Source organism: Ochotona princeps, chromosome 4 (assembly GCF_030435755.1).
Source record: "Ochotona princeps isolate mOchPri1 chromosome 4, mOchPri1.hap1, whole genome shotgun sequence".
Taxonomy (NCBI): Eukaryota; Metazoa; Chordata; class Mammalia; order Lagomorpha; family Ochotonidae; genus Ochotona; species Ochotona princeps.
Genome location: NC_080835.1, coordinates 86,281,911 through 86,296,031, shown reverse-complemented (window position 1 = coordinate 86,296,031; position 14,121 = coordinate 86,281,911). Strand labels below are relative to the sequence as shown.

Below are 14,121 nucleotides of genomic sequence, written 5' to 3'. Positions count from 1 at the left end.
TTCCATGCCATTGGACACTTGAGTCAGATAGTCTATAAGCACAGGCTCTTTAAAACTTGGGGTAACATAATTAGAAGTGCAGTGTTCTATGCACTATCTTGATGTTGGTATGATTTATTACATGATGCCCACCTTCTGCTCAGGCTCATCCTGAGCTGATCATCAGACCGCTTGGGGCATTGACATTTCCTCTGAGAATTTTATTCTCTTAGCAAAAGCATTGCTTAGTGAGGTTATAAAATTCAGGATATCTTAACTCTGCTTTCTGTAATGTGGAGCCAAGTCTGACCTTTCTGTGTCTTTCGTATCCTCTGGCTTCACACCATCTCTTCATTCCCTTTGCTCAGGCCAGACTGTTGCAGAATTGCTTTAAGTGCTTCGCACTTGCGCTCAGAAATCTCCACGCTATACTCCGTGCTTTCCCAGGTCCTTCTGAAGCACTTGTGTGCTTGGCCCTAACTGTGATGGCCCATTTGCAGTGCCTGATACCGGAGGTTCTCACAGTTGGATTTTACTTCTCTTTTATATTAACATCCCTCTCTTTTTTCAATGTACTTGACATAAAGAGAGAGAAATTTTGACTAATATTATATGCGGGTCCACTCTCCAAGTGGATACAATGGCTGGATGTGAACCAGGCTGCAGCCAGAAACTAGGAGCTATGTCCCAGTCTCCCTTGTGGGTAGCTAGGGTCCAGGAACTTGGGCAATTTGCTGCTTTTTTTCCAGGCACATTATCAGGGAGCTGGATCTGAAGTAGCTGCAACTGGCACTCTTAAGGGATGCCAGTATCACTGGCGATGACTTGATTTACTGTGCTGCAAGGCCAGCCCCAGACCATCTTTTTTAAAACTTGTTTTATATTTTGTTTGAAAAGTAAGGAGACAGGGAGAGACAGAAAGCAGTCTTCCATCTGCTGCTTCTCTACACAACTTGCTGCACTAGGCAGTGATGGATCAGGTTGAAACCAGTTCTCCTCTTGCATGGCGGGGGCCCAGACACTTGAGCCGCCTTCCAAGACCGAGAGAGCAGCAGACAGCCAGATGTTGAACTGGCAACTTTGTAACCACAGCTCTGATCCAACGTATTCATACACTCATCACCTTTGCCCATTACATTCCCTCCCTGCTACCTTTCTCACTCACCACATTCCAGAGATCCCTTTCTAATGGATTTAAAATGAGAAAGTATGGCTTTATGTACTTTGAGATTATTGTTGCATGAGGGGAAAATAGTCAAAGTTCCTTCTGATGTGGACTTTTGTGAAACCATTCATAAGAAAATACAACCGATGAGATGTATTGATTGTTATCATGCACTGTCACTGAATGAGTCAGTTCTGTGGAGAACAAAGAACGAGATTTAAAAAACTAACTTCAGGGTTTTTATTCTGTAGTTGAGGGGATAAGACAAATACATGCAATTAGTAACCAGCGATCAATGGTAAATACTCAGCTGTAAGTTGAGTGATAAATTTATATTAATGTGATAGGATAGAAGCCAATCATCCCAGTTCAACATGGAATTCCACTTTATCTTCATGAGGTTGTTTTTTTTTTCCTGTGTTACTCACCTCAGGGCATGCATTAAATCATATTCAGGTAAACTTTAGTGTATCAGTAAGGTCATGTATCCCAAAGTCAGACAGAACTGAGTTGAAATTGCTTATCTGTTGCCTATTAACTGTGTAACCTTTACAGTTTTATGAATTCTACTTTTTTTTATCTTTAGGAGACAGTAATTTGTACATAAAGATGATATAGTTTATTAAATATAATATAGGCAGAACGTCTCCACTTCCATTGCTGTTGTTAACAATAATGATACACATACTGCCTTCTTTAATATCCTTTACATTTTGTAATTATCTCTTGATTCATAAAACAGTCTCATCCCTCTGTAGAGGACAATTTCAGTCACACATCCTATTGAATACGCTGTTGCCATCTGGAGCTTATAGGCTCTTTGCTTATGTGTAAAATGGTCTTTATATTGTCTGACTTAAAGGCTTCTTAGAGAACCTCAGGTGATTAGTGCATGAAATATACTTATTTTCCAACTTTACAGCAGTTATAAAGTTCTGTTTACTTACACACTTTTAGGGACTTTAAATTTGCTCATTTAAGAACATCTGCCATGGCACAGTGTCAGACAACTTTAAAGAAAGTGTAAAGAGTGTGTGTGTGTGTGACAAACTACAGGAGATGCTGAACTTAAAGTGGAGGCATGATACAAATATCTGAGGTCTGGTATCTCATCAGAGCCTTGTGGTAGCTTTACAGCAACATAGCTTACAGCGATCATTTTTAAAAATTATCGCTAACACTGCTACATAAAGCACTACCTTAGTAGTAAATTCACTAAGCATTTCCATCCAGCTACTCTCTGCTGTTTAACTCTGAGCCTTTAAGTATTTTACATCATATATAATGTGATTATCAACAAGTATTATTAAGCATTTTAGTGTGAAATGGTTCCAAAATGGGATTGAACTTAATTGCAATAGTTCTTTGTGATTACAAAGTATGTGGCTGTACCTTGTAATTTTAAAATATTCAGTGCCTTAAGTATTAAACTTAAACCTGACACCAAGAACACTATTATTAAGGAAAAGACATCCCAATGGATTATAGCACGCTTTTCTCAAGAAGTACGCTTTTATATTTCAGTTTCTTGCTTTTACAGAGATAATCTGACATCAAGCCAGCAGTAACATTGCATGTGGTTATTATTAAGAAAATAGGTAATTAACAGAATTGGTCCCTGGGTTGAGAAGCTAAATAGAAAATAAGCTGCATTTTCAACCTACTCAGTCCACTGTGGTATATACTCACAAGATGCTTGGGTTTTTTCTGGAAATACAGAAGGTCTTCTGCCCTGGTCATGGAAGCTTCGGCTAACAATCCATCTGACTCCATGGTGAAGTAGCCACATCCAGTCTCTTAAAGAAAATACTGGATGTTAACATGGTGTGCTATGGGGAAGGAGTGTGTATAATTTTTTTTTGAAAAATCCAAACATTTATTTAAAAATTCTAATTTTAACAAATTTAGAAAATTGTAAAAAACCTAGCAAAGATGAGTAGTAGCATTCTAGTTTAGCACTCAACACATTCTGAAACATGCCACCACTAAAATCCTAATTGCAAATGTCCTTCTGAAACATAAATGTAAACTGAACACTATACTTTATCAACTCTAATGGTCATATTGATGAAGGATTAACACCATGAACATAACACTATTAAATCTGAGAAACCTCTGTGTCACTTCATGTACAGCTTCAGGGGATAGGGGCAACATGGTTTGGCAATCATAAAAACAGCAATGAAACCCTAACATTATCTGCACATGGAAATCCTGAATTGGGAAGCCAAAGCCCTCTTTGGGCACTCGTGGATTGTAAAGTCTTTGACCTTGGGCACCAAGCGTGTTCTCAAAGCAGGAGCCATGTCCACTCTTCGCAAAAGCTTCACGCCCTTCCCTGCAGCCCTGTGAAAAGCTGGAGATGATGAAATTGGGATATTTCTCTTTCCGAAGGCTCTAGATTTCAAAATCGGGCACCTGAGCAGCTCCTTGCTCCCTGTCTTGCCCTCATGCAACAGGAAGTCTTTATCCAAGGAGAAGCTCCATCCTGCCACTGCGGCAGCAGACAGTCTCGCAGGGGCCCCACAGACCCAAGCCCTGCAGCACACACAGCAGGACCTGGAGCCATTGACTACCACCACCAGCAGCAGCAACTACTGCTGCTTCTAAGGGGGCACGCTCTAGTCCTGCTGCTGTTGGGCAGGGGTCCTCTAGAGGGTGTATTAATAGCTTGTCTGCTCTTCCTGCTATTCGTGAGCATCAGGGACACTGGCCATGAGGCAGCGCTGGTCAGGCTCCATCTTGATTGGCTCAGCTTTCTTCTGCTTAATATAGTAAAGAAGCATCTGTCCTGGTATGGCACCGGGAAAGGAGCCAATTCCGGTACATTCTGCATTCCCTTCCAAAGCATGTCTCACTTTCTCCAGGGAGCCCAGTGCCACTGGGTTACAGGAGCCATACGGTCATCAGTGACCTCTCTTTTCAGTTGAGCAGAGGAGTTGGGTCCACTGAGCAGAGCCACTGGGGTGCCCTCGGAAGAACAGGTGGAGGTGCAGGAGGCAGCGATGCTGGGATACTGTGTCTGGGCGGTCAGAGGGTTTACACCTGAGAGATCATACACAGTGTCTGGATGAAGAGACTTTGCAATTTGTATTCTCTGTCTCTCCAGAGCCGGCAGCCTGGATCTTCTATGTCGAAACCAGTTATCAGTTACACATAGGTGGCATTTCAGTTGTTGGGCCAATGCTTTCCTGGTGGTAAAGTCAGGGTAGGGATCCGATGCAAACTGGTGGTTAAGGAGCTGCAGGACGTCATTTGAAAATGTATGGCATGGTTTCATTTTGCCTCTTGCCGGTCGTGTTCCACTTTTGTTATCACCATCTTCTCTTGTTGATACATCACTGGAATCCATCAATGGAGACTTGTCGGGAGACAGAGAGAATGATGAGCTCCTTTTCAGGTCCATGTTGAGTGATTAATATCAATTCATAATTAATATAGATTTGTATATCAAGTTTCTTTTAATAGTACATTATTTTAAGAAGCAATTCAATTATGCTTTTTCAGCTTAATGATAAGAGGAAATAGATCCAGTATTGATAAAGCCTTACAGCAAAATGAGGGATTCCTTCCTTTGTTCATCTGTGAAGTATCCATCAAGCAGCCACTATGCCTGGTTCTGTCCCAGGAATTAAGCATATGCTTAAATAGCACATGTTCTTCCTTTCATAGAATATAGCAGCTAAGAAGAAACAAAGGAAAGCAAAGACAAAGCACATCAAGATGAGGGTGCTGTGTTAGGTATCTCCCCCTGGAAAGGCCACATTATGAAGGTTATTATTAATTTTTTTATATGAAAAAAAAAAAGACCTGAAAGAGATGTCCGTTCAAGTCACACAGATATCTGTAGAAAAAGTAGCCTCGGCTAAGGTGAACATCAAGTGTCAGTATGCTGGGCAGGAACGTGTTGGTTGTTCCAGGACCAGTCAAGGAGCCAAGGGAGCTGCAGAGAGTGTACAATACCAACAGCAGTTGGTTGTGAAGTGAGAACAGGAATGAGGGACAAACCAGCGTAGGTCCTAGCAGTAATGTGGGACTCGGTGTTTATCTGCAGTGAGGAAAGAGGCCAATAGAAGAGACTGAATAAAGGAGTGAAGCCGCCTGACTTTTTAGCATGATGTTGTAAGACAAGAAAACAAGGGTAGCCCTAAGAAAATCATTTAAGTAACTCAGACTGTTATTTATCAATTTTCTTTTGAGGGTTACAGTCAACCTTCAGGATCTGATGAGGGTTGGTTCCAGGACTTTTTATGGATGTACAAATCCTTGATGCTCAAGTCGCTTACATAAAACAGTAGTTTTTGCCTACAGTCCAGATGTATCTTCCCATATACTTTAAGTCATCTCTAGATTACTTATAATGCCTATTACACTGTAGATGTAATATAAATAGTTGTTTTCTTCATTGCTTTGAGAATTATGACAAGAAAATTCTGTACGTATTCAGTACAGATATAGTTTCTTTGTTTCTTTTTTTCAATTTACAGTTGGCTGATCCACAAGAACAGAACAAAGATGTTAACTCATGGACCAGTTACCCTTGTAAACCACTTTGCTAGTGAGATAGCTGAAGTTCAGACCCAAAGGAAATTAGAATTTTACATAGTCAGGGTATGTAAAGTACTGCAAGTAATTGTAGGGTTTTTTTTTAATTGTAAAATATTGTACATATACAACTCTCCCTTCATTGTAGCCGTTCTAGAATTCACAATAATGTTCTAGCATGGAAAGTGGAGATACCCAGTTATATGTCAATATACAAAACTATGTTCAAATCATTTTTAACAAAATCTGAAATGTTTTTGTTCATTTTAGGACCACTTGGTTTTACATGGATTAAACATTATTGTACATATGACAAAGGAAGTAAAACTTTTACAATGAGTGTTTCAGAAATGAAATCCAGTGGAAAAATGGTGAGCTAGTTTTATTTAGGTTTGTTCCAAACTGTTTGCTTATATAATAGAAATACAGAAGAATTTCAAAGTGTTCTTTTTCTGACAATATGTACACATTTATAGTTGAAAGTCAAAATGTTTTTCTGATGGAGTAGCGTTGATGTCTTCAATAAAAAAATAGCCAGGATTTTCCTTTAAGTCAGCCCTGAATTGTTTCTAAGCAATGGAGTTAAATATAGAGATCTTCTTGTAATTTGCTAAGGTATCATCTTTCCTTCTTGGCAGCATAGTTAGTTGTCTGTGCTGTTGGCTGGCTGGCAGCCCAGAAAGGGGCTGTGAAGGGCTGGATCATGCTCAGAGATCTTGTCTCTTTTGCTCACATGGCCTCTGTGTGAAACTACATGGCCTTACCTCTGCTACATTCTGTATTGTATATCAGAGTGCTGGCCAGCAAGATTTGTTCAAAGAAGCTAATCGATACCCATTTGTCCCAAAAGTAAATTGGTCATTGAATGCCTCGCGTGACCAATGAACAATATAGAGCAGAGTGTACTTGTATGAAGAGATGCTAGAGAGAGCTTTATTGCATGTAATATATAACCATTTTGCAAATTAAGATAGGAATATTGCAAGTGGTTGAATTTGTGAATTGAGTAATTGAGCCATGATCTAAGAATTTTGGAGTTAGCTATTCTAAATATAATTTAGTTCTCTGTTTTAACAGATCGGCAAGTAAGTTTGTAGAAAGTAAGTGACTCATGCAATGAATTTGTAGTAAATATCATGGCAGAAGTAAATGCTGATTTAACTTGGACACATACTCAGATGTATCAACTGAAACTTATTATGCTTGGGCATTCTTCAGAGTCTAATGATTCAAACAGACAAAAAACAAAGGAGAAAAAAAAAAGACACCTTACGTTGTTACATCACAAGGAGGTGCCAAGTTCTCTATACACACAGAATGCCTGCTCTCTATAGTAGATAATATCAGAAATAGAATTTTTGTGATAGTGTGTTAGTAAATAGACTAAGCCAAAGTTCTATTTGTAAGTCTGTGAAATTTGTAACCAAACATAGAATTAGCCAGAAAGTGGCAAGACTCCCCCCTTAAAACCAACAGGCATCTCAGGTGTAGACAAGAATTGTTAGAAAAAATTGAGCCTGTGCTGGATTATTTCCAAAGTTTCAGTTTTCGTAACAGAGTACAAATAGCAGTTGGTTATCAATAAAGCTGTCGTACAGTATGTATGATATCAGTGACATCATATATAGAATGCACAAGGACTTTATTAATTCGGAAGCTCTCCTGTAACTTTGAGTTCAGTATCATGATTGTAATACAGATTCCCTTTTGCTAATCCTTTAGTAATCCAGAGAATTGTTGGAGCCACAGTGTTGTGTTCAGACAAGTGTTTTGATTGTGATATTACAGTAACTGTATAGTTTCCTAACTTTTTTAACTCTGAAGCCCTAAGGGAATCTACAGTACTAGATAATTTAACGTTAAAGATAAATAATGTTGAAAGGTGTGTGATCGGGCATGTCACAAAATTCTGTGACATAAAACATTTATGCAGTTCATTTATTAATAAATGGCTTGATATATTCTAGTTGGACAGCTTTCATTAGATGACAGAATGACAGGGTGTGATTATGACTTTAATTCATAATCTACACTCTTAACATTTTAGGGTGGCAACTTAAGATCACTCTAATATATTTTTATTTACTTTGTGATCCTGTTAATAATGTTGTACCCTTCTTATTTCAGAACGGCCTTGTTACTAGTTCACCAGAAATGTTTAAATTAAAATCGTGTATCCGACGAAAGACGGACTCAATTGACAAACGATTCTGCTTTGACATAGAAGTAGTCGAAAGGTTTGAGTATTTCTTTTTTATTTCTGTTTTTGATAAGTTAAAATATTTATTTCTTTATTGCTTACATACAAATAAGACAGAATATATTTGTAGTTTTAGTCTTTTATAAAAGAGCACACTTGTTTATTTCATTCTCACAAATATTTAATTACATGATACTTTCAAAAAGACTGAATGCGGAACACTGGCAAAAAGTAACATGGCTCGAAGAAGAATCTGCAAAATCAATATAAATACCTGTTTCTGAAGAAAATGCCCATCTTTTGACTTCAGATTACATCACAGTTTGGGAACCTGACTCCCAAGTCAGCCTTCTGTGGTCTTCTGAAGGCTGCTTGCCTTACTTCCCTGGAGTCAGATGCAGATAGGACCACATCACTGTCCAGACATATGTATGTGTTTTACATATGCTTTTATGTAAAATGTTTATTGTTCATAGGCATGGGATCATCACGTTACAGGCCTTCTCAGAAGCTAACAGAAAACTCTGGCTTGAAGCCATGGATGGCAAAGAACCGGTAAGAAGATGTCACATGCTGTAATTTAAGTTTTATTGTTCTAATAATTTTTAAGGACATCTGAATTTTTTTCTCATGTGTCTACAGTAACATTGAACATTAAAATAGCATATCAGAGGAGTAGAGACTATTCTTGCCTTCCTTTCATTATCTCCGTCACTGGCAAATCTCTCCAGCTTCCTAATTTGTTTCTTTGGGCGACTTGTAGGACTAATTTAAACCTCTAAAATTACCTTTTACAAAATGACTGATAATCATTAATATGGCTGCAGTCATTAGGCTGTCTTACTCGATGAATAATTACTGTGTGTCCCATCTCTGAAAAGCCTGCAGTGGCAATTTCATCACTGATAAAAAAAAAAAAGGTTCAGGCTGAGAGCTAAGCATCCAGTCTGTACCCTTTTTTAGAAGTCTGAGTTGATAGAACTGTCTGTGGCTTGACGTGAACAACACTATACATGTCCCCAGTTTCTCATAGTTACTTTGATATTATGTGTTAATTTACCTAGAAGCATCAGAGAGGCTTAGGTAAAAATTTGGAAAATCCTTCTTCACTGCTTGTTTCTTCAGTGAACAGTGTTAGTAGATCAGCAGGTGGGAGAAGTGAACACAAAGAGGAGTCACTTGAGATGCTTCCTATAGATGATGAAGTATTTTGAGCAAAGTACTCATACGACAGCAGTGTTATACAAGCAAGGGCTGTGGATCTTGAGGGCCTCTCTCCAACTGAATTAACTTTCCACCTGACCTAAGTTCAGAAATTATGATGAAGCCTTTAAAAAACTGTTTAGCTATCTGAGGAAGTTCTTTAAATTCTTGTTAGATGTAACAGCATATTGGGGCTCTGCATCTATTCTTCATGATTTTCTATTCAGTTTTCTTATACAAGATTGTTTCTTATACAAGATTGTTTCACGGAAAAATAACATTAAAAGAGAGTGGCTGTATTCCATGAACCTTGTAAAGATGCCTCATCATTTACAAAATGTCATTCAATGATAGATTGAGCAAAAAATTTGGCTCTTTGACATGAATTGTTGAAAAGCCCTGACCCAGTGCAAATCAAGGGCACGATTTGTCTGCTTAGCAGTGCACACAAGTTAGTATTGTGCCTTTGAGAACAAAACGTTAGGCAGATCATTTAAACAAGGAGAAACGTGGTGAAATCTATTGTGAACCACTTCCTGAAGAAGATGTATTATGCCTCATGCTGGGGAAGAGAATGAGTCACCTGGTTCAGACAGAAAGGGGTAGAACTCTGTCCAGCATAGAACAGCCAGAGATGGAGAGGAATAGTGGGGGCAGGGCTGGTTGCAACACAGGAAATGGTCAGTTGACGTAGATGGATGGTGCGGTGGACACGGCAGTGTGAACTCAGGACCTTGACGTGTCCACAGCACCATGAAGTCAAGGCATGCCCTTTGTATGCTGATGCACAAGCATCACCTTGCCAGTCTTCTCTACTGGGTCATTAACTGCAAGTAACTCATTGCCATCCTTTGTTTTCCTTAGATTTATACCCTGCCTGCCATTATTAGCAAGAAGGAAGAAAGTAAGTCATTTTTATAATTACATAAAATTATATAATTTTATCACAAAGCAATTTGTGTTATTAAGAATTAACTCAGGTAAAATGGCACTAGCATACCATGGATCTGATGGACCAGTAAAGATGCAATCTTTCATCAGGTAAGTTTCTCATGTGACAACTGTGAACTTCTGGTGTTATAGTAACCAAAAGTAGCCTTGTTTCTTCGTTATTTGTTTGCTTATTGCCATGCCCCGTACTTGATAGAGACTGGAGGTAATTTATTCTCAGAGTTTTTTTACAGGCAGGATGGAAATTCAGTGTTATTTCACCTCTGTAGTTTCCTGAGAAGTATAAGATTAAAGAAATAAAATCTTTCTGCTGGTTTTAGGAGATATCTCTCCTAGAATGTGTAGGAAACATTTTCTTTGTACAGTGACTGAAGCATCAGCATCGATCCATCTTTGCAGACACATATTTGTGTTTTTCATATCGTACTGTGCTCTCCTGAATAATCTACTGCCTTTTTATCATCTTTTATTTTGGATTTTGGATTTGTTTAAGATTTTTTCCATGCTTTGGAAAGTTTCAGTTCAAAATTAATTTTACTGATTAATAAGGCCCTTGGGCTTAATTCTTTTAAAAAATTTTTTTGAAAGACAGAGACAGACAGACATAGAACACTTTTTTTTTCTGCTGTCTGAACACTTGCCTCCAAAGGCCCACAGCATCTGGGATTATGAAGGCCTGAAGTCAGGAGAACTCCCTCTGAGTCTCCTGCGTGGGTGGCGGGGAACACATGCTGAGTCAGTGCCGGATGTCCGCAGCGTGCACGTGAGCTGCAAGCTGGATTCAGAAGCAGAGTTAGAACACGAATGTGCGTACTATGCTATGGGGAACAGACAGCCCATGTATTATCTTCAACTCCACACAGAGCACTGTTGAGTAAGTCATGTGAGCTCAGTGTGCTATGCGTGGACAACTGTCTATGGCCACGTGCTTCCCAACCCACCACCACCACTTTTATAAATATTCTCCTGATTTTTATATGTCGTATTCCTTTATATTTGGCATTTGGTGACCCCCAAGAAGTGGTATTGTAATAAATTAAGAATTCAACCTTTCTCAAAATTGGTGTTAGAAACCAACACCAGCTTCAATTAACTTGCGAAGTGAGAGGTGCTCTCTTATAGACTGTATAATTCAGATGAATTCTGTTCATCCTAAAATATTCTGGTTATCCTCTGGACACACAGTTTTGCATGATTTATATTTGCAGCTTTTTTGTGATAAGATGTGTTTGTTTATTTGAAATGCAGAATTAGAGAAGGAGAAAGAGAGAGCTTCCATCCACACTATTCACTCCCCAAAAGGCTGCAACAACAGAGATTGCTCAAGCCCAAAGCCAGAAGCCTGAGACTTCTTTATCTCACAACTGGATGCAGGTTCCCAAGGACTTAGGCCATCATCTCCTGCTTCTTTCCCAAGTATACTAGCAAAGAGTTGATTTGGAAGTACTACAACCAGGGCTTGTGCCTGGCTCATATGGAATTCTGGCACTGTAGGCAGTGGCTTTACTCACTGTGCTATATCTCTGACCTTTGAGGTTTTTAATTGCCAAAAATAATTGTGCAGTCTAATATGGGAAATAAAACTTTGCTTTGAGTAATAATCCTTACAAGCAGTCATAATGCCTATGTCTTTACTGAGAACTCTAGGAACATCTAGTATCCTAAATAAGGCTACATTGTAAATGCACTGAGAATATCATGCATTAAAGCGTGGAACTACTCAGTGTCTAACGTGAGATCCTTTCCAAACTTAACATGAAGAAGTCTCCCAACTTTGCAGTTATTCTTATCATTAGCAGAGCACAGATACTGTAAATGAGACTTTCATAATTCAATAGAAAAGGAAACTTTAATCAACCTTATGAAAAAGCATTAAGGAAAAAGTATTGGTCACTTACAGCATTTGAATCCACAGATACAGTTACAGTTGCCAAATATGCTACAATATATTGTTGAGATTGATAAGACTTTGGGAATTAATTTATTGAGAATAGTTATATCTATCATCAATATCAAACAGGTTATAGTCAGTGAAATCTAGAACTAAGCTAGTACTCGAGTACTATCTTGTTTAAAAATGGGCTCACTGAGAGCAAATGTTGTGAAAAAAATGGGTTAAGCCATAGCCAGTAATGACAACATCCCATATGAGTCCCCGTGTAAATCTTTTCTGTTCTGCTTCACTACCAATCAATTTCACTGCTTAATGCACTAGGACAGCAGCAGAGCATGGTCCAAGGATGAAGCTCCTGGTTTTAGCCTACTCCAACCCCAGCTGCTATACCCATTGGAGAGTGAACCAGCCATATGGAAGTTCAGTTTCTCTCTTTCTCTCAACATTCATACACGGGCACACACACACAGAACACACACCCCCCTCTGTCTTTCAAATAAATGGATACATCTTTTTAAAGTACTCACGGTTCATAACTCTGATTTGAACTTATCTTTCAAGGGAGCAAATTGTCTCTTCTCAATTTTTGTTAACATGTAGAAAATAGATCTGTATCCCATAAGTAGAGCTCCAAGAAGACAGTCCCACTGGTATTGTTCACTCGTTCCCCTTACTCCTACGAATACCCCTTCCTTCCATGTCTTCAGCAGCATCTGCACAGACAGAATTTTGATCCACTCTATATTCACAGGCTTTACTTGCCATCAATACTAAGAAAAAGTAAAAGGACTGCAGGACTACATTTTCACTGGAGTACAAACATGGGCTAAAAAATGACAGTCATCTTTCTCAACGTAACCTTCTTGTGTCAACACACCCATCCTGGGCCTCATCATTAATATGGCCAAAAGCAGTTAATGCTTCTCCCAGGCCTTCCACCCCTGGCATCATCTGTTGGTTCCCTGAGCCTTAGCCTCACTCGAGTGTACATTCATTGTAATGGCTTTTCGGCTTGTTCTTTCAGCCCATTATTGAAATAAAACTATGAAAAAAGGGCTCTTAGATCTTAGATTTGAGGAGTGAACCAGTAAAACTGAAGATGTTTCTCTCTTTTAATCTCTTTCTACCTCTCTATCTTTTCCACCCCCCCATCTGTTTCTGTAGCTTTACCTTTCAAACAAAATAAGGTAATTAAGAGCAAAATGTGTTTTGAAATAATAATTTTCAAAAACCATTTTTTTCAAACTATTGATCCCACTCCCTTCCTGTGGCACTGATGCTTCTTAAGGGAGTTGAGAATAGACCCAGGAGAGTCATGAATGCCTGTAAACATACTGGTTTCTTTCAAGAAAATATAGTATGTCTTTTAATCTGAACTAGAGGATGAGAAAAGAGAATTAGAAATTTAAGACAATTGTAACTTTATTTTGTCAATCCTGAAAACATAGTATAAGGTCAGGGAGATTAGGGCTGTAGAGAAGCGCTGGGTTTTGAATGTTTAGGCAGTGTGAAGTACAAGGACTTTTGCTCTGTCAGCTCTCTTCTTTTTCCTTTCCTCCTGGCTGTTTGGATTCTGTTGAGTCGTGGCCTTTGTGCTGCTAAGTTACCTTATAGAAAGTTTATTTGAATTTCAATAAAAGCTTTAGCCTTGAACAGTTTCCAAGGAGAAAGTAATGATCAGATTTAACTTTTGATTGAATAACTTAGATTTTCTAAGTTAATCTGCCCTCTGCTTTTATCCTAAAGGCCAAGTACCATTAATATTACTGAATTTCAGTTGATGAGAATTTAATACAAGTTATGATCTGAGTAACGCTCTAAACCAGGCAGATAGTTTGGGGAAGGATTGGGACTCTAAAACTGTTGCCCAGAGGAACTCCTATTAGCTGATAAACATGAACCCTTTTGGAAGCCTTCAGAGAAAATTACTTGAGCAAGCCTGCTACAAACAAGTAACTAGGAAGCTGTTCATTGGTAAATATTTATGGGCTTTCTGATGTGAACCAAACTTTGAACGCTGACTCAAGAAATCATATGGTAGGATAGAGTTGCCCTGTGGAAACACACGGCAAGTATTACTATTTGCCCCTTTTGCTATGTGAATTACAAGTCCCTAGTCAAACAAGCATTATAGTCTAGTGATGGAAGGAAAAGTTGATTGTGAGATTAGTTTTATTTCATTGA

General features: G+C 38.7%; 1 protein-coding gene across 2 annotated transcripts in view; it reads left to right on the top strand.

Moving 5' to 3' along the window:
- The window catches only part of ARHGAP42 (Rho GTPase activating protein 42), a 270,695-nt gene that overhangs the window by 225,841 nt on the left and 30,733 nt on the right, over window positions 1-14,121 (top strand). The window contains exons 9-12 of one of the 2 annotated variants that reach the window (XM_004585001.3): window positions 5,960-6,060; window positions 7,817-7,926; window positions 8,366-8,444; window positions 9,957-9,996. In XM_004585001.3, coding sequence (XP_004585058.2) covers window positions 5,960-6,060; window positions 7,817-7,926; window positions 8,366-8,444; window positions 9,957-9,996 — 330 coding nt within the window. Of the gene's footprint in view, window positions 1-4,816; window positions 4,907-5,959; window positions 6,061-7,816; window positions 7,927-8,365; window positions 8,445-9,956; window positions 9,997-14,121 lie in introns of those variants that run through there. The other variant, XM_058663994.1, reaches the window with a different exon arrangement.